At 33.5% G+C, this 21,887-nt stretch overlaps 1 protein-coding gene across 2 annotated transcripts in view; it reads right to left on the bottom strand.

Annotated features, from left to right (window-relative positions):
* Nucleotides 1-8,190: 8,190 nt before the first annotated feature.
* The window catches only part of LOC126856510 (myosin-I heavy chain), a 30,155-nt gene continuing 16,458 nt past the window's right edge, over nt 8,191-21,887 (bottom strand). The window contains exons 2-17 of one of the 2 annotated variants that reach the window (XM_050605062.1): nt 17,653-18,015; nt 17,054-17,340; nt 14,683-14,854; nt 14,435-14,607; nt 14,013-14,172; nt 13,769-13,885; nt 13,336-13,571; nt 12,475-12,664; nt 11,950-12,227; nt 11,491-11,680; nt 11,098-11,269; nt 10,598-10,809; nt 10,039-10,301; nt 9,551-9,826; nt 8,972-9,071; nt 8,191-8,669 (exon numbers count right to left, since the gene is read on the bottom strand). In XM_050605062.1, coding sequence (XP_050461019.1) covers nt 8,512-8,669; nt 8,972-9,071; nt 9,551-9,826; nt 10,039-10,301; nt 10,598-10,809; nt 11,098-11,269; nt 11,491-11,680; nt 11,950-12,227; nt 12,475-12,664; nt 13,336-13,571; nt 13,769-13,885; nt 14,013-14,172; nt 14,435-14,607; nt 14,683-14,854; nt 17,054-17,340; nt 17,653-18,015 — 3,347 coding nt within the window. In that variant the 3' untranslated portion in view covers nt 8,191-8,511. The remainder of the gene's footprint in view (nt 8,670-8,971; nt 9,072-9,550; nt 9,827-10,038; nt 10,302-10,597; nt 10,810-11,097; nt 11,270-11,490; nt 11,681-11,949; nt 12,228-12,474; nt 12,665-13,335; nt 13,572-13,768; nt 13,886-14,012; nt 14,173-14,434; nt 14,608-14,682; nt 14,855-17,053; nt 17,341-17,652; nt 18,016-21,887) is intronic. The other variant, XM_050605063.1, reaches the window with a different exon arrangement.

Below are 21,887 nucleotides of genomic sequence, written 5' to 3'. Positions count from 1 at the left end.
AACGAATGAGTTGTTATTCTTTGTTCTATTTTATAAAATTATTTTATTACTATTACTAATATTATTATTATTACTATTGGTATTTATTACTATTACTACTATTATTATTGGTATTTATTACTATTATTATTCATAAAAATAACAAATAAATAAATAATAAAATATGTTTTAAATAGAGAAATTGACATCGACAGTTCTTAGAATAAAACAAATTGATTAAATCAATTATATATATATATATATATATATATATATATATATATATATATATATACGTTTGAATTATAATTCTGATTTCTAAAAAGATATATATTCTATTCTCTTTAAATAATAATTATAGTAACTATAATAATTGTAATAATAATTATTATATTAGAGGAATTTTACAGGCTTCACTAATTAACAACGCCCAATAATCAACAACCATTATTATTGTAAAGTTTGAAAATTCATTAATATCAAAATATTAAAATTTGTGTATATATATATATATATATATATATATATATATATATATACATATGAGTTAATTTTTAAATTAAATTTTAAACACACATTCAACAATTTAAAAAAGTGAGTATCTTATTATCAATATATTTACGAGATGAAGAAGAAAGTTAAGAAATTTTAAGAAACTTTTAAAGGTAGGTATATATACATATAAAAATAAAAAAATATTCATTTTATTGTGAAAATCAATGTGGGATATGTATGATATGTGCAAGCGCAGGGGTTAACGCTTTCAACTATCCTAAAAGGTCAATCAATTCGAGAGATATTATCCAGTGCAAAATTTATAGAGAGTGCATTAAAAAATTGATAGTTTAAACTTTGAATACGTATAATATTTATCAAAAGCAAAAAGATTTTACTAAACGAGAATCTACGCATCAACAGTTATAAATTTTAAATATACGATTAATATACGATAGATCTAGAAAATTGCTATCCCACATTATTTTTATCGATGAAGATTTCATGTGAATTCATATATACGATTAATAATAAAATATTTTGTCTGATAATTTTGTCTTGCAAAATTTTTTTTTATTTATCTCGACGATTGCTATATTATACACACGTGTTCAAAGTTGAGATCATCAACTTTAACGCATCCCGTATAAGGAGCGCTTAGAACGCGGCGTGTGATTTACGTGCGGTAAGCCCCGCGAGCGAAATGGATGAGATCCTCGACCGGAAGACAGATCAGAAAAGTTTCGCGAGGCAATCACGAGACGTGGATATTGGGACTGCCGATAAAAATGACAAAGTCTCGAAACTTTTTGCTCCTCTCTCTTTCTCACCATACCTCTGCTCTGTGAAAATCTACTTTTGTCGTTTCCAGTCACGAAGCTGTGCGCGATTCTTTTGAATTTCTTTGGAACTCCAATCGCGCAGTCGGTATAAATTATGTATCGAAACGCGAAAAAAAGAAGGAAAGAAGGAAAAAATTTCTTCCAAATTGCATCTATATTGCATCTATAATCGAGAATCGGACAACAAAAGCATATACTTCTTACGATTATTCTCCGTCTCGAAAATGAATTTCTCGAACTCGCGTAGGATAATCCGTGCGATAAAAATAATTTAATATCAAAAATAATAAAATTATAAATCACTAACCTTTTTTTTGTTGCTCCAACATATCCTCCTTTTCCTCTCTTATCCGTTCTTTGCTGCTCCTTTGGGACACTCACTCGCGAAAACACGGCTAATTATCATAGCGGGCGCACTAAAGACTTGAATATGATTATGCGGCACTTTACACAGCACTACGTTAATCGCATGAGATGTTCACTTTAGTCTATGTCACAACGAAATAACGCAAAAACCACACTTGAGTACGAAATAGTCGGTACTGAAAACTCGCGCGGACACACTCGCACAATGTTCATAAGGAATGATCATGTTCGATATCTTTTAATACTTGCCACGAGAGATAACACATGGAGCTTGTTCGAGTGTCACTGTGCGAATGATAGAAGTCATCGCATGTAAATACAAGCGCGATAGAAGCCTTGGAGTTTTTGTGACACGCTAGTGTTTACCATGTTTTTGTTGTTATTCGCGCGCGACGAGACTCGTTGCCTGATTTATACATAGTCATATTATCTCTCGTTTTTATTAGAAGAATAAAACGCGATTACTTTTTATGAATATTGTGCGAAATTTTTCAGTTTCGTAATTTTTGTATTATCACGTTGCAATATAAAATCGAATTCGTGTTATTAATTAACGTTAAAAGTGCCAAGTAAAGTACCGCGCAATCGTTCTATAATATTCTCGTGATTAGTGAGCATGCGATTAACTATAGGGTGTGAATAATTTATTTTATTAATTTATGACCTGTTATTTGTAAAATGAATTGCTCGCTTATCTTCGCGACAGTGATTTATATATACCAGTTTATATAAAATATATGATGCATCTAAATTATTCTACATATTTTAAAATATTTATGAAAAAATATTTATATAATAAAATATTTATAATTAATAATTATTTTAGCATTTAAAAGATTTATATAATTTTTAAATTACTTATATAAGGTTAAAGCTAAGATACAAGCTTGTAAAATAAATACAAATATTGTTCATATAAAGCAATATTAAAAGCGAATTTGAAAAGAATTTTGCAAAAGCTTTTCTGCAACTGTTAACTAACAACAGACATTGTCGGCTGTGCTTGACATTATTTGTCGGTCTGTCACCGTCACACGCATCATGGAATAGTGTGAATTATCATTGTGCCTAGCCCATACGCTGTTAAAAAAAAAAAAAAACATCGAAGCAGATAAAATTGATCCGAGATCACATATTCGTCAATATCGTTTGAATTTTTGTGCAATAGCTTTATCATGTTGGTATTATAAGGGTTACGATATCGGTATCGCGCTTTGTGTTACGAAGCTTTATCTGAGTATTTGCAAATATCGTCCAATGCAAAATTCGAAAATAAAAATACAAATTCTAGCTGGAAGAAAGATATTAACTGATATTCCTGTGTCGTGATACTTTTTTAATAAAAATTTAAAAAAATTTAATTATTTTACATTAAACATTAAATCATTTTCACTAATTAAGCCTCAACAGATAGTAAACAATAAAATATTGCTTTCAAATTAATTTTACGCATAATATATTTTATTAGAGAGATATTATTTGAAACATGATTTCCTGAATATTTTAACGCTAAAGGGAAAAGTTTATGTCCCGCGTTGACATATTTATTTTAGCAATATTATGCGCGAAATATAAAATGAAAGAAAATAATAACTTTTCCTCCCCTCTCTCAACGGATATCCCATAGTATCTATGAATAGCTCAATATTTCTCAATTCGTACAAATAACATAAAATTCCTGAGAGAGGAAATGCGCTAAGCGCACTTTCCGTTGAATTTTTCTTCCTCAACGTTTCCCTCTTTTTAACGAGCTCTCTTTTCAAGGTGAGATTTTTAATCTTCCTCGTCATATTAATCCTCGTTCTCTCGCAGATCGAGCGGTCACAGGCGCAAAATAGCAGCGCTCCGCTTTGACGTTAATTGAAATTATGGCTTATCCAAGCGCGACACTGCACTGTGACGTTAATGTGTTGGTTGCAGCTTGATAGCCGGGACTTTTGTAACGACGTCGCCTGTTTGCGTGTCGCGGCGACACCCAGGGAAAAGGACGCGGTCTGGAATTTGACACAAGCGCATCTCGCCGAGGTTAACGCGGCCGGGGCCGAAATAACGTCGACCGCGTCTATTTGCATTTCAATCGGCCGGTTCTATCGTTCCCGATGCAATCACCTTGCAGGACGCACCGGTGTTTCGATGCATTCGTTGCGTTCGCCGCAGCTGTTTGCCGTGCGAGAAATTAATACCCTTATGTTCGGTTTCTGTATAAATATATGTATGCGATTGTCATGATTATCGCTCGCTATTTATAGCTCAGGTATAAATTAGGTAATGCATATATTAGATTTTAATTTTGTAGTTTACGGAAATTTTATATAAAAAAACAATTATATACCTATAAAAAATTAAATTATAATTAATATCTTTAGCGGAATAGTTTTTCTATTAATAGCTTCTTGAAACACTCTATTATTATTTTTTTTAATTGATAATAATTTAATTTTTATTTTTCTTATTTTTAGTTTTATCAAAGATTATGAGATATATATATATATATATAATATAACTTATGTATATAATATATTAATTACAAAATATGATATATTTTTATATAATTACATATATTATATATATTAAAAAAAAAACACAAAATCTTAAAGAATATTAAAAATTCATAATATGTTCGCAAAATGAACCAATTGGCATTTATGAAGGTAAAAAGTTGGAATAACTTTTGCCGATATTTTCCGGAAATATGCTAAAAAAAAAAAAAGTATTTCAAGTGAAAAGCAACGACGAAGATGCATAAGAGACGAGGAGGGGTAAGTGCCAGGTGATGGGGGAGGGGTGGAAAGATGGAGAGGTAAAGGGGACAGGGTGAAAAATTTAATATTCGCGATATTATGCATCGTCGTTTTTGATTGGCGGAGAATCTCGCGAGGAGATCTCGCGAACGCTTATCGATCCGCGTATATTCGTTCTTACGTCTCCCTGAACATTCTACGGAACAACGAGCTTTTGTGGCAAGTTCGAAAGCTCTGACGGCTGTACGGATTGGTTATTAAAGGCGAAAGACGATGCACCCGCCGCTGCCGCGCGCGCTCGTTGCGCAACTTAAGCTGTCCGTTAGAGTTGCGTAATAGTTGCAGTTGGCGGAATAAAGCGCAACTGTCGAAACGTATGTAAGACACGCAAAACACATTGAATTATATCAAAAGTAAAAAGGAATCCCTTCTCTCATTCTTGTCACGCGAGAGAAAACGCGCGCAAACAATATCGTGATACAACAGCACACATATAGTACATGACGTAAAGTAGAAAAAAAAGAAATTAATAAAAAATTATATAAAAAAAATTGTATCGTTTTACACTGATCTTAATAGAAATAAAATATTGCATTAAATAAATATTGATCCGATATTGTGTTTCATAGATTAATGCGATTTTGACAAAACAAATCGAAAAAGGGAGAGATGAATGAAAAAGTGCGTGATAAATGATTTTTCTCAGTTCAAACCCCTGTGTGTCCCTTCGATTGATTTCTCGTCCCACGGTCGACGGTACACGCCTAAGGTGTCACAGTCGATCGCGACGGTCCTCCGTCTGCCAGGATTCCTCGGGATTCCCTCGGCGAGATGCTGGAAGCGGGTCAGTCGGGCGCATTCGAGTGAACCGCGACGGTCGAACGACGACGTCCGAAGCATTGCGATTCAATATCGTTATCTTCGTAGCTTTCGCAGAGCAGGCGAACACGTATCGGCGTTGTACGTGTTCCACGCTTAGAACGCCCGGACATATAGAATACACGATCTCGTTTCTCATCTCCCAGACTTTGTTCTTCTCCCTCTTTACGAGATTCCCATCTTCCATCTCATCCAGAACACAACGCATTCCGTTTGTATTGTTTGAAAGAAACTCTTGACAATATCAATTTAGCCTTGAAGGATAGATGGTAATAAAACAAAGAGAGAGACATTGAATATTTGAATGTGCCATTGATAAAAAAAAATTATCTTTACATATTTTATTTTTAGAACATATTTAAATTTCTCTTTTAAAAATTATAATTCTATAAAATATAATAATTGTATATATATATATATAATTATATGTATTATTTCTAAAAGACACATTCCACATATTTAAATAATTTTATATATTTTTATATAATTATTTTATATTTAAAAATTTTTTTTACATATTTTTGTTATACTAGTTTTTCTTTTTTCCGTTTATTTCAAAATTTTAACGAATGTTATTGTGGATATGCGCGCGTACGAACGTCACGCGAGCTGAGATCTTACCGGTTTCTGTAAATGCGTAGTACATGTCAACGTTGGCGCCGGCGCCGCCGCGAGAGAGCGGCTTAAAGATCTGTTTACGTAAGAACGCTGCTCGCGGAAGGGAAACGCTCTCCTCTTTCCTATCTTCCCCGCTATAAAGCTCTCTGGGTTCGTGAGATGAATTTCGTGGTATGTGTTTAGCGTTGCGCATCAAAGCCAGTGCATTCCAACCATACAGGTAAGCTCGAAACACACGCAAGATGCACGGTATTTCCGGTTTCTTGGATTCCTACTTTTCTAGGTATTCGACTCTTTTACGCTACGTGAAACACAATTTTCCTTAATAGATGTTTGCACAAGCTTGGAAATGTGTACATTTTCTAAAAATACATACATTTTACATATATGTATTTTTACATTTTTTTTTCTTTTTTTACTATTATTTAGAAAATATGTAAAGTCAATAAATAGAGGAATCTTTTTATATACAACTTTTACTCTTCTGAAACCTAAAATATTTAAATCTTTAAATTTTATTGATGTATGTATTCTTACTGTGCCGAGAAATCGTGCGCTTAGTTAAAACAATTTTATTCTATCATAGATGGAATACAATCATATTGTATGCATGTCAAAAACAGAGATACGAAGAAATAAAAAATATTGAAATGGAAATGTTTCCATTTCGATATTTGAATCGGCAGGATAATGTTACGACAAAATTGGGGAAAAAAAATAACTACTACAATTGTCCTTTTTTTTTTTTTAAAAAAAGGTGCCGTATACTTGATCTTTATATAATCTTCGCATACAATTATTCATATATATGTATACATATATGCATTATATATGTCGCACTGATATCTGAAACCGTACTCGACATGATTAAGACTTTTTGTATATACAGCTTTCGCGCACTTATCAAAAGACTAAGATATCCAATGTGGGTTTCTGATTTATTCTTGCGATTCTTACGAATTTTTTTGAAATCGACGAGCTTTCGGCGCGAACGAATTTATTGGGTATCTACAAAAGACGGATCTTTCTACGACAATATCAAGGTTCTTTCTCACAATACTGTGAATGTCATTATTCATAAACTAGCATAAATCTTATAGTACAGATATATTATTGTGGCAGTGTTCTCTAATTGGCACTAAGAATTCAGAATAGACAAGCTGAATACTGTTGGTAAGTAGTATTATAATATAAAATCTAATTTGTTCTATATACCGTTCGCGTGCGTACATTCTATTACACGTATGTAAATTACATATGTAATCTGTTTTTCAAGTATCATTTTCAAAAATATATAAAGTCTGTTAAACCTGATAAGAGTAATGCGCGCGCACGTGAATTATAATTTTTTTTACATAATACAGTTTGAGATAAAACTGCTTTTAACAAAATGCAGACAAAATTAATATATCTGTTTAATATAAAAAATATGATATATATATATATATATATATATATATATATATATATATCAGTATACATATATCGATAACTTACAATATTGTTTAAAGTATCAGAATTATTTAATCTGAAAGAACGAAATTTTGATTTTTAATTAGCATAAAAAAATATGATTTATCAAAAGAAAATATTAATTTATCATTTAATTTAATTCATCTTCAATTGAATACATATTTATTTTTACTATCACGTTTAACTTTAACTCATTATGTTTTTGTCGCCCACACTTCTTCTTATCAAGTATACCAGACTTTTTCACGAGAATCTCTTATCTACATGGAAGACGAACATAGCTTAAGGTAAGTCAGTGTGCCGTGTCTGAAATGAGCGATAAGCACGGCTGCGGTGACTTCCGCGTTAAGCTCGTTTAACGGGAGGTGTAATTAATTAGAGGACGAAGTTCACTGTCCTTTAGAGCTGACTTAACCGCGAGTGATGCCGCCGGCGCTCTCTTAATACTAATCACCCTACCCTAACTTTTGCCGGCGCGTTCTCCGAGACGATCTTATGGCAATTAATTGGCAGATGACAGAGATGATCGAGACCGAGCGATCTCGTGAAAAGAGTATAATATTGCCATAAGATGCTCGACAAAGAGCTCGACAGTTTTATTATTTTATTAACCCTCAATGGTTTAACTTATTCTATTTCTAAAAAAAAAAATAATTACTGTCTTTCATTTGCAGAAAATAAATTAACGAGAAAAACCATATATATATATATATATATATATATATATATATATATATATAGTTTTTGTTGTTAATTTTTATTTGTTTAGTTGATATATGTACATATATATAAATTAATATGCTTAATCATTTTGTAAGATAAATGTTGCTTTGAATTCAACTGAATCCATAGAGGGTCAATAAATTTGTACAAATAATATAAAATAAAAATATAATATAAAAAAACTCTTTATACCTATATATTAGAAATATAAAAATAATATAATACTATAATTTAGATTTCTATTTCTTGTTTCACGTTTGTGGTAATCTTTGTACAAGTTTTTTTATGGAAGGATTTAGACAAACGTAATTTTTTTAGAATTGAACTGAAAAAAGCAATAATGCAGTTTTTTTTTTTATCAGAACGAGACTGAATAAATAGTATCATAAACATCATTAAACATTAATATTGCAAGGTTTTAATTCCATAAATTGATACGGCACATGTAACGTAGTATTATTGTGTTCTACAAGAAGATGGCCTCGTCTCTGCGACGCACCTACAACTAAAACTGTCTCTCCCTTCAATAGAACCACCTCGCCTTCCCCCTTTTCTAAAATATATGTATTAATCATTAAATAATTATATCTAATTATTACTGATTATATCTAATAATTATATCTAATTATTAATGATTAATTTTTAACAACATTTTCAATAACATATAAAACGAATTCATTAAAAAAATATATGATATAAAAAAATAAAAATTTAAACATTTAATTAGAAGAAAGTTAAACATTATTTAGGATCCATTAAATATTTTAAGTCTGATAAATTTGTGCATTGTTTCTTGTTTCTCATATTAACATTATTATATACGTAAAAAATATTACTTTAAATGATATTTCTTACCTGGAAAGGGCATTTTCATAATCCTGGTTTGCGGGTAACCAAGTTTTGTGTTTCCAGTCACAGTGTAGGACCTGCTAGGCGGAACAGGTGGCGGCCGCTCCTGTATGAAAACACACGAGAAGGATTATATTAATTAAAATTAAAATGAGAGAAACAATTACATTATATTAAACTATATTACATTAATTATTATATATTAAAATAATAAGAGTTTTTTGCAGCGATCAAAAAATTTGCTACCTTACCAAAAATATTAAAAACAATTACATTATATTTAATTATATTATATTAATTATTATATATTAAATAATTAAAATTTTTTTGCAGCGATATAAAGATTTACTATCCTACCAAAAATATTAATTAATGTAATTAATTGTAAGTACGAAATATTATAACATTTTGACAATTTCCATAAAATTATTAGATCGAAAAATATATAATAATGAAAAAAAAAACATAAAGATTTATTTTTTATATAAACATAAACTCAATTTTATATCGATTTTCTTATATTTTTTTTTTATTATCTTAAATCTTTTGAACTGTATGAGAAGGTAGATATATCTAGAAGCTCACCAAATCTAGTCCGAAAAGTGTACAAGTCTGTTGGATCATCTTCTGATCGGCGCATTTCTCCGAAGGATCGGGTGGAGGTGTACCAGCGATTGGCTGCGGTCTTGGACGAGTGCCAGTTCCAGTTCCTGCTCCAGCAGTGACGTTCCTCTGAATGGTTCCGGTATTGCTTCCCGTGGGTGGTTGTTGCAGCTTTTTCTGACCGATGCCGGATGTTACGCCTAGAGTTGTTCTTCTTAAAGGCCATCTCTTCCGTACTCGCCATCCCCTCCATGTAGACTGAAAATGACATAAAGACAAATTTGAAATTGTTTCTTTCATATCTTTCATTCTTTTAAATACAAAAATGCTGCAATGATTTCAACTATTTTTCAAATAAAGTAAAATTTTTCTTTTGTATAAAATAAGAATAATGATCTATATTAAAAAAAGTAGAGAGGAAAAAGAAGAAGAAAAAGGAAAGAGATTATTAAAAGAAGAAATATATCTACCTGTATTACTGTTGCAGCTTTCTTCCGCGTTTCCGCCCGCAGGTTTTCGAGCTGTTGTCTGATACCTTCGCTGAGAAAAATATGCCTCTTGCCAAGAGCCCAGCTAGTGCTGGCGCCGAATTTACTCTTCAGTTGCTGCGCGTTTTGCAAAATCAATTTCGTGTCTTCGACAGCCTGCTCCTCGGCGCGACGCAATTGCTTGAAGGGCGCGATCAGCCTATATCTTGCATTGAAGGCTTTAAATCGCATTCTGTGCGGATATCCTGCAAACGTGAGTTATTAAATAAAAATTATATAAATATTATTTCCCCTTTTTTCTCTCTCTCTTTTTTTTTCTTCAGGATTTATTATAATTAGATGATACTGTATTTTGTATGCGTATCTTTATTATTTTGATTATCATATATATATATATATATATATTTTTTTTTTTTCTAATAACATGAAATGAAATGTAATAACATGAAATAAAAACTAACGAATATTTTGAGAGATGTTTCTATAAAAATTTAGCTTTATTATATAATTAAGTTAAAATTACATTATTCTGACATCTTACCTCCTGCCATAAGGTTCACCGTTTCCAGTACCTGTAACGAGCGTATCTGACGCATCGTGACTCCCCTGTCGAGGTGCACCGGCGTCTCGGTGCTATTGCTTCGAATGCATCTGACGAAGTGCGGTCTAGCGTGAACCAGAGTCCTCAGGAGATTATCTAATCTCGTATGAAAGTCCTGCGTTAACGTTGATATTGGCTCGTCTCCGTTCAAACTGCGAAGAAGAGCTTTTACTTTCTTCTCGCTCGCTTCGTTTTAATTAAGTTTCACGGGCAACTCATCACCGGGGAATCAATAATTGTTACAATGTCACAATTAATTATGTACGCATCCAGAATTAATTATTGCGATAAAAATACTTTAGTAAATACAGTGACAATTTTGGCAGAGAAAACAATGATTTAAAGTAAATAATGAATAAAATAATTTCCTTTGCAAACGATAATATTTATCGAGAATATTATGGAACACATTAATTGATGTTATCTGGTTGAGTACTTACAGATCGGTGTGAGAAGTTGGCGATATGCGGAAACTGACGCCTCTCGGTACAGTGTCGCTTGCATATAATGCTTTCAGCTCGCTACCAAAGAGATGCGTGGCAAAGCCGAAACTACAAGTGTGTTTGTAGAAGACCGCCACCAAGTCATCGGGGACAACGTCCTTATTTGTATCTTCAAAGATAAAATTTTTAAATTTAATAATTGCAAGATTTTGTATTTACTTGCAATTTAATTTTTATATATAATATTATTAGATTATATTATATATATATATATGTAATATAAATTGCATAATATTTTTTCTTATCACATTTTCAAGTATTAATTAATCGTAGAGTTTATGATATTCTTTTTTCGTCATCATGAAATATAATGAGAGAAATCTTACGTACCGAGAAAGTCCGAAGCGTCGTAAGTGACTCTTCCTGCAAAATGCTGAATACCGAAGGACCTACAGTCAACGGTCCTCGGTTCGAATAACCGAGGATTTTGCTTGTGCTGCACCTTTGCTTTGGCAACGTAACTTTCTGCTGTCCCGTGTATTGAACCTTCTACATCCAACATGCTTAGCAATCCGGTACGCTAAAATCAAAATAAATATTAACATTTTAAACAATCGCATCTTTAATAAATAATGAAAGAATTTAGGAGCAAAATTTAAAGAAAAATTTTATTTCAAGATACTAATATATTTGAAATCCGAGAGTTTAAAAAAAAATTACATTGAAAGAAAAACAACTGTTTTCAAGAGATCAATTTATTTTATCGAGAATGAGAAGGTGTTATACGAGCAATGAAATTTTCGTATATCTCCTCTCTCTCTCTCTCGTAGAGAGAGAGGAGAAACTTACCAGAGAGGAAATGAGATCAATACATGGCACATTGTCAACGTAGTCAACTTCGACGTCGCAGCGAATACCTTCGTCGCGACAGCTTTCGATGGAGCTTTTAAATATGTGAGTGTTGTAGAAATGCTGCATTGTCTCCGCGCAGAGATTGATGCAGAGATGCTCCAGCTGGCTCGGCTTGGGATCCTCGAACCCGAACATGTCCAGGATACCGATGAAACCATCCGTGGCGTGTCGCACGGCGTTATTCAGAGCGGTCATACTTCTCGATCCTGTTCCTCCTGAAAAATTCTCATCCTTTACCTTACTCCTCCATTACATTAAAAAATAGGAAATTTATGCCATAATCCTTGGAAGCGATATATGAATATTGAGAAAAATATATTTTTTTAAAGAAATTTTTTTATTAAAAAACTAACATTTATCTAATAATTATCAAATTCTGTAAGAAATTATTACTTCCAAACTATCGAATTACATAATCGAGATAATGTAAGAATATTTTTTAATAATTATTTTGATAAAGACCTGCCGAACTGCCGACTGTCGAAGCATGTTGGCTAGTGACCTCCGCTTGATTATGAACGGATTCGTTGGAATCGGATGAGAGGGTGCCGAGAGTCGAGCCGAGTCTCTTCAAACTGTTGGCTCGTCTCACGATTGTGGCTACAGTGCGGCAATAAAGCGCCTTTGCTAGCGAATCCCTGGTCATGTTAGACTATAAACAAACATCGTGCGTTCAACATGTTTTCGATGTTACACGATAACACTTAATCGCAGAGCAACTTTTTAATGATCCACTTGGCCTTATTGTAATTTGCAATTCAAAACATATTTGCGACTCGGAGAAAACTTGTAACTCACTTATGTTTTGATGTTCATCTCTCGCTAAATAATACAGAAAATAGAAATCAAAATTCAACTCCAAGCCATTCTCAAACTTTTCACACACGCAATAAAGTATTAAATTGGAAAAGATAAATATTCTGAAATAAAAATGTAAAAGCAGAAAAATTTAAGAATGTAATAGTTTTGTCGTTTTATTTTATGACTAGAAATATTACAAAATAAAGGATTTATAAAGATTTAACATATTAAAATTTGATGAATTTAGTAAAATTCCAAATTTCTTTATAATTAAAATACAATAGCTGAATAGTTCAGAGATGTAGAATTCAATCTGAAGAGATAAGAATCAATAATTTATGCAAAAAAATTATTTACTCGCAAATATATAAAAAATTCAAATATCTAGCATCACGTAGAATAAAGTTTACGATGTTTTGGAGATTCTAAAGGATCAGAAGATAATCATTTGATGCCAACGCGTAATAAGATGGAATGAAGTTGCTCATCACTGTCTCATCTCATCAGCAAGGTTCTCTATACCATGTTAGCGTCACAGACGGATTTAACGAGCTGACCGCGCGCGTTGTGAGTCCTCGAGGTGAGTCCTCGCAACAAAGCTGGCGGAGGAACTCCCAGGAGTGATGCTACAGAGGACAACTCGTTCTCGCCAATCACGCCTACTTCCATACCAGGACCGTCCGTGAAACCGACATTTCCGAGTATGAGCACCGCTGCTAGTACTCTCACAACGTCCAAAAATGGAATGCCCAAAACGCCTGAACGAAGGATGAAGAATCATTAAATCAATTTTAATAAAAACTAATTTAATGTGTTTTTGTAAAAAATAATTTAATTAAATATTCGAAATAAATAAATTATCAATCGATTTAATTGCCTCGGAAAAAGATATTCTTTTATAAAATTTGATCAAAGTCGAATTTTACGCGATTTTCTTTCGATAACTGACACGTACCTAAACAGGCTTTCCACGCTTGAAATCGAGTGGCATCCTCGGCTTCGTCCTGCCGCGTGTCACCATGTTGGAGGTATCTCAAGTTTTTGAGATTATATCCCTCCAGATTTAATTTAACTACAAAAGTTGTCAAGGTAATTATTTCCTGTGTTGTGCGTCGTTATAAATTAAATTAATAATATATTACATATATTATAACATTGTTAGAGAGTATTATATTTGTTATAATTAATTGTGTTATTACCTCTCTCGTCATGGGACAATCCGGCCAACATCTGATAAAATATATGATAGTTTTTCTCGTCTGGCAATGGTCTGATTACTCTCGTCTGATCTAAGAAGTAACAATGAATTTTTGTCCTGTACAAGGCACCATCCGTTACTTGAACCTCGATGAAATGACCCTGAATATACAATAAAATATCATTATTATTAATCAACAAACAATATTACGTTGTTTTTATTCTTATTATTATTGATATATAATATCACTGCTTTTCGCATACTATCGTATACTGTTGCTCGTTATTATTCATATTATTTCTAATTTTAATATATTGTTACCGATTTTATATAATCTCTCTTTTCACAAGCTACCCTTCTCCTTCTTCCTTCCTTTTCCCGCTATCTTCTTCTATCTTATGCATTTTGAAGCGAAGCACTTACTATCCTCGAGCTCTCCGAGTTTGTGGCGGTTTTCGCTGAGCCCAAGGATCTGAGGACCGTGAAGGCTGCCGCTAGATGTTTGAAAGCGTCCGTTTCCGGTCCGCCGCCGGCGACGTCGAAGAGTTGCCTAAGTAACAGCATTGAAGCGTACGTTTTTCCGGAACCGCTTGTTCCTGTAGAAGAAAATTCCGGAGATCTTATTCTCGAAAGGACGAAAAGAAAAGCAATGAATCCGTTAGGAGACTTACCGGAAAGGATAATCGCCTGAGGATATCCGGTCTCCGATTGCTGCCTCACGGCTTCCTGAACAACCTTGTTCAGTTGAGGCGCTAATGGTACTGTCCTGGTGCTCGTTAAAGTTAACGGATTCCCCACGTCTGTATACGGATTCACGCAAACCAATATGGGACCTACATTTGTCTAGAAGAGAGTTTTTTTTTTTTAATAAAATTGCTTTCTGATAAAAATCATATTTCTTTGATATATTGTTAAATTATTTTTAATGTGCATGTATGTATATATATATTATATATAACACAGAAATTCAATTTTAATTATGCAAGAGTTTTGTTTCTTGAAAAATTTTGTTTTGTTGAATTATTTTACTCTTATCAATAATAATTTATTTGAAAATAATTCCTAACTACAAGAAAAATATTCTTATAATTTATAATTTTTATATATTTAAAAAAAATTTAAACATTTGTAAAAATATTTTTTTTTTGGTCATTACTTGAGATTAGTTAATTTCTTAATAGCTTAAATTATATTTAATATTCTTTGAATTAAAGAAAATAAAATAAATGAACATAGCGGTCTCAAGTTTGTGAAAATTAATGGAAACGGAGAAGGGAAGATGAATTCAGTTTTTTGACAAAGTTTGTAAGATGGGTGGCGAAGAGAAGGCGATCGGAATCTGCGTATGCGAGATGTAAACAGGTCACGCACCTGTGCGTGCTCGTCGATAATGGGTGAAAGCGTCATCAACGGCGATGAAAACTATCGTGATATCGATCATTAATTTCCATCGCAAACGGTCGCTTAATACACGGGAATCAAATAAAAATCAACGGGTACAACTTGGAAAAATTTTTAGATAATGTATTCTTGAATTGCAATTTGGATAATATTGTAATATCAAAATATTTTGTTCTTAAAAGTTTTACATTTACATTTGATCATTACTTCAGAATAATCGTAATCATACACAATTATTCTGTAATCTATGTTGATAAGAAATTAAAGAATTACTTTATCATTTATATAAATTGAACATTTAATCTTAGAAATATTGAACGAAAGATCGGTCACAACAATTTTTCTTAGATTCTATTCAAATATCGAAGTTCAAGTCTGATAGATGACCTAATGAGTTTCGGTAAGTATATATGATCAGCTGGTTTCTTGTGGTCGAAACGAGATATCCAATCGACCACAATCGATGAAGAAAAAGGCCCTCGCTCGCCCGAGGATCACGGAGAAATCAAGAGTTTCTCAATAGATCGTTTAAATGAGAAACAATCTCGAAGAAATCGAACATTTCATATAAAAAGCTTATCGCGAGGAGTTGCTCTATCATGATGAACGACATAGGAACAAGTTATCATAGTAAACGCAAAAATTTATTTACGACAAAATAAACTGACTATATATATAGACTTTAATTAAAATCGAAATTAATAGATTGTCCGGGGAAAATTTATTTACAAATTTTGCTCAGTGCATTTATGTTTCCTTGCATATATAATCCTTTCTAATACATTTATATTAGTATATTTTTTTAAAGCTTTTTTTCCTCTCTGTAATCGTCTGAATTAATTGTTTAATTGAAGACTGTAAAGATTGAAATTGAAGATTCTCGGAAAGCAATCAATCCAAACTCATCGCCGAGGAAAAGCCTGGTTAACTGGAATAATCCTAGTCAATTACATACACGGCACGATAGGAAATGTATGAGAAGTAAAGCCGGCCCGGCCGATCGCATCATCGGAATGCGAGCGTGCGTGCCACCTGTGCGTGGGTTTCCTGCGGCAGGGTGGCATGCACACGAACCAGCCGAGAGACGAAGGGTGAATTCTTAATGACGGCATATCGGTCCCGGTGTGTTTGTGTTATTGCGGCCACCAACACCAACACCGACTCGGCATATCGTTCCGTGTACTTATGAATATGATTCGAGACCGCCTCTTTGCATTCCGCTCCGGCATAACCGCGTTACGTTCGTCGCACGGATACATTACTTATGTGTGTAAGTGAGCGTGTATACGCACGCGAGATTCGTGAACGTTAGCTCTCTGGAATCCTCGGATCTTTAGAGTTTAAGATCTAGGAGATCTAGGAAGCTGTGGCTTCCGCAATTCAGATTCATAATACATTTATTCGCGTAATATATTTAATATTAAATGACTGTGTTTAATTCACTCAACGTGATGCTACAAAATGTTATTTATTATTTTTTATTCCACACACACACACACACACACACAAAAGATTTATTTTCTTAAAAATATTTTAATGTAAAAGAAATCTAATTATGACATTAGAACTTTAAAGTTCTTGTTTTATTTTTTTTATTTTTATTTTAGGCAATTTATCTATTTTAGTATTGTTCTCTCTTACATGGTACTGTTTGGCACAGAATCGAGCTTGAAGACACTTGAGTACCGCATCCTCCGTGAGAGGTCCAGGTAGATGAATGAGGTCGTCGAAGGTCGTGGTGGTCGCAGAGCCGGGCGAGGGAACGGTGGCTTTCGGAAGGCATCGGTGCTGGCTTTGGTTGCTCCTCGCGTTTTTCACCTCGGCTATGATACTGGAGATCGGCGGCGATCGGAGGCATCCTAGCGCCGTCACGCACGATACTATTCCATCGTCGGGCACTCCGTTGTGCCGTTTTAAGGGATCTAGATCTGAACACGGTGAGAAGAAAGAAAATTTTATTCCATTTTTTATGGATCCTTAAAATTTGCATTTGTCTAAAAAATGGAGAGATATTATTTTAAATATAAAATAAAGCAATAATGAAAACAAAATTATTGCTTTCATTAATAAAAGTTGGAGATGGCTAGAGGCTCTGTTATCGTGCAAAAAAACTTCCCCTATGTTACGTTAGATAACCGTAGATGTCGTGTAACGGAATATATTTTGCGATTATAATCATAAGATTACGGAGTCACAAGAGTGTACAGGGAAACGCAGAGAGGAGATATCCGTGCACTAACCAGATATTAAATTATTGGTTGTGGTCGAATTATGATTGAGCGCGTTTGCGCTGGCGTGATTGACATGTGGATGAACAATGGCGGAGGCTGTCAGCGTGTGACCCGCGGGATGACCGATCCCGTGAGATACGGGAGCGCCGCTACCGGGTGGTAGGGTCGTCCTCGGGGGTACCGCCGGTGCCGGCGACGGGGGCGCGCCACCCTTTTCCGGGCTTTTCGACAGGGGCCCGGATGTGCCGTTCGCCGGACCTGACGCGCTCGTCGGTTGACTTACGTGCAGCCGGTTCCTCAGGGTCACCAGTTCCGTGCTGAGGCTCCGCAGGCGCTGCTGTAGGTGCACCGCCTCGTTCGACGAGGAAGCATCTGCGAGAACCAAACGGGGAAATGTGATTTGAGATATGGTACCTCGATGGAATCTCATATCTTATAATTTCAGCACGAGATAAAATTTAATTTGATAATTTGCATCGAGCTGGAAATTATACAATTTAATAGGCCCTGAATATTTTCACTCGCTTTATTCATAATAATATTTTAATTAGCCATATTGCTCGATATTTTTTAGAAATAATTAGATTTTTAAAGTAATTATAATAAAATGGCAATATAATCACGGAAGGAAAACATCCTCCGAGAGTGGTCAAGGATGTACATGTATGTGTATCGATCTCCACTTGTGATACATTCTTCCTCGTTCTGCTTCGACTCTGTTCTCGAGTTCACTTCTCATTATCCTCTTTATATCCGTCGCGTCTCTCGAGTGGCCGCTCGCGCACAGCTCTCTTCGAGTACCGTTAATCTAAGATACAATAGCGGATAAGTCGAAATGAAAGAAGCTGCGTTCTCGATGGAGAGATGAATTTCTCTCCGTCACCTGAGGGAAGCTGAGCGCTGTTGCGGTCGTAGCCGCGTATCACGAGACTGACTAGTGTGCGTTACTCCTTCGCTGATATGATCCCGTGTCAGGGGATTTCATGTTGACTTTTCCGACAGAAATTTTAACGAGTGAAACTCGAACGCACACATACACGCGCAATTTTAAGAAACAATATTTAAAAATAATTAAAATAAAATTAAATCAAGTCTGGACTGTATTCCTTTTCTGAGGAATTTCACAGAAAATTTTGAATATTATACTCAATTAATCTCAAGATACTAAGTTCTATTAAAAACTTTATATAACTTGAATTAATTTTGGCTTTCTTTTAAAGGAAAAAAATATTGCAAATCGTTGATATAATTTTAAATCATTTATATTATAAAGTAATAAAACTGATTATAGTGTCATAAATTAATCCTTCCTTTAGCAATCTTTCAATATGTAACGGAAGTTACAATGTAACCTACAAATCTAGCAGCGAGAGCTAGATTATTAATATGTGGATTTAGCAATGTATTTTACATAAATGTATTAACGCACTATGCATAAACAAAACAGTTTATAATATTAATTGTATTGAACGCGCTTCCACAACAGTCACAATAATTTTCATTATAAAATCTACTCTTGCTACTAATTATTATTATTATTATTATTATATATTATTTATATATATTATTATTTAAAATGATTTAATTTGATAGTTCATATATTATCAATTTTTATCTATATAGATATAAATTTATGTGTCGTTCAAGAATTCTCTTTTTCTTTCTCCGAAGAAACTGTAACCAGTTTAAATTTATGAAAAGCAAAGTTAATTCTCTGAAACAATTTTATTAAATTATGTTTTTTATCTGCAGTAAATTTAAATTCTCAACTAACTACTACAATGTCGACGCTTTGAGATTAGTCCGGACAATTAATAGTGATGAAAAATTGCACGAACGTCCCCCATCGTGTCGCACAAATATTACACAGCATATTCATTCTTTTCCCTTTGCACATATAAATTACCTATATGTGCAAACACTTAATACAAGATTGGCGAGACAGTTAACTGAGCTGAGATTATATCAGAAATCGCGTCTGCATCTCATCAGCATCTCCTGCATTCGGTCGATTCTAAGTGCGATCGAAAGTGTTTCTCCGGCATGTCGCATTCTTCCAAGACGTGTTTCTCTTCCCCCACCCTTTTTTTTCTTCTTTCGGAGAGAGACGCTAAACTTTTCATTCGGTCGGACGACACACGATATCCGGTGCTTGATTCACATCGGGAAACTGGTCTCGTTGCTCGATACAACTAACTTCCGGATACGGGATTAGTTACATAACCGGTTCTGGAATTGCGAAGTAAGTTGTTTAACGCGTGCGGTGCTTTATTTACGCCCAATTCTCGCCGGAGAGCCGATTCAATGCGAGACTATTTCGAACATTCCGCGTCTTTGTGGATTATGATAATGCTCGCCGATGGTTGAATCAATGCAAATGCATTGATTCAAAGGGAACCATATTACGGAAGCAAGGACTATACATGCGCTATAATCGACTATAATAAACAAAGATAAGTTCAAAATACTATTTATAGATACATGGATAATTTAAAAAAAAAAAAAAGAAATTTCAATGCATAGCATGAAATAAACTTAATTATTAATTTTGTTGTTGTTGAGAAAATATTGATTTATGACAACTACGAGAAATTAAATGCAATAATAAATTATATAAAAATAAATGTTAACATCCATATTTTTATTGTGCGTCGATGATCTCTAAAATAATTTTAGTAAATTTAACCGACATATAATGTAGGAGTAAAATATGCCTTGTAAATCATAATAAACGATAATAAACGGCAGTACAAGAGCAGCAAAAATCTTACTTTTCAAGCACCCTGTAATATAGCGGACAGGTCCTACTACGCGGGAATTAAACTGCTCAGGTACCTTTGGGAGCTGAACGCTCTCTTTCGAAGAAAACAGGTTCTTTTTCGTCTTATTCTTCTCACGGCACCGCACGCCTACACTACGTTCATCGTAACTCTTTCGACTAATGTTTCTTCGACTTATATCGATGTTGACCTCTCTTCTCTCTTTATCCTTTTTGCCAGATATTAATTTTTCTTTTTTTCTAACTCTGCGGATTTGCAGTTCTCCTTGAATCTATAAATGGGATTTCTCGTGTTCTTTGAATCCCTATGAATCCTTAAACCTCAGAGCCTCTCACGTATTTAGATTCCAAGAATTGAACTATTTTTTAAAAACTTGTTATCTTGCATTTAAATTATGCGTAGCATATAAATATTTTAATTGCAATTACTCGCATAAATTATGGCATCCATGATCAATAAATTTGTATATAAAATTAAAAACTCCCAGAAAAATAAATATTCTTCTATCATAATTACATAATAATATAATATATATTTAATGAATTTAAATAAGATATTTGAAACGGTTTAATAAAAATAGAGGCAAAATTAATAGATAATTCAAATAAAAAAGTTCAATAATTTATAACGACCTAGAAATAGAAGATTGTGTGATGCATAAGATCAAAAACAGCCAACTTGAAAGAAATCGATGGAAGAGAAGGGGAGGAGAAATTTTTTCCTCTTTATCCTATCTCTGTTCTTTTGAAATGTAAAAGAACAGAGATAGGATAAAGAGGAAAAAAACCGGAGTATCTGCCTTAAGTGCGCCCTTGTGCTTTCGCACAGGTAGCCAGATAACGAAAGAGGTGAATTAATCGCGGCGGGTACTCTACATTTCTCCCTTGTGCGCGCAGATTACCAAATCGCGGCGAAATTAATGGCGACACTTGTACGTATGTCGAAACTTAATTCGTAATTAGGCGCGGCGGGGTTTATCCTAACGCGTGATCTATTTACAAATTTGTGATCGGCAAGATATTTTTCTCCGGAAAATTCGCAATATCGCGCTAATGAGTTAATGGATGGAATTTTTGGCATGAATGTGTAAAGTTCGTCTCTTGTGAAAAATATTTGTTAAACTATTTCTGATATTATTAAAATCATTACAGATTGAATAAAATAGTTAAGAATTTGTACAATTTTTCTGTGACCTATAAAACAAGTTAATTTTTTGCAAAAATTTTAACTAACTAGATCAATTTTAAAATCACCTTGCGTGACTTACAATTAGATATCCTCTCTATTTTGGTCCTTTCTGTGTTATAGTTTTATTATAAAAATATCTTATTAAATTAATAGAGATGCATAAACGGGATGGATCGAAAGAGCATTTCAGTAAATCGCAATTTCTATTCATTGCTTTGTGGTACATCTATTGCCAGATAATGCAAAGAGCTTACAAATTTCGCATATAGTAGTCTC

This window comes from Cataglyphis hispanica, chromosome 19 (genome assembly GCF_021464435.1).
Source record: "Cataglyphis hispanica isolate Lineage 1 chromosome 19, ULB_Chis1_1.0, whole genome shotgun sequence".
NCBI classification, from domain to species: domain Eukaryota; kingdom Metazoa; phylum Arthropoda; class Insecta; order Hymenoptera; family Formicidae; genus Cataglyphis; species Cataglyphis hispanica.
This window is presented reverse-complemented; position numbering and strand designations above follow the sequence as displayed.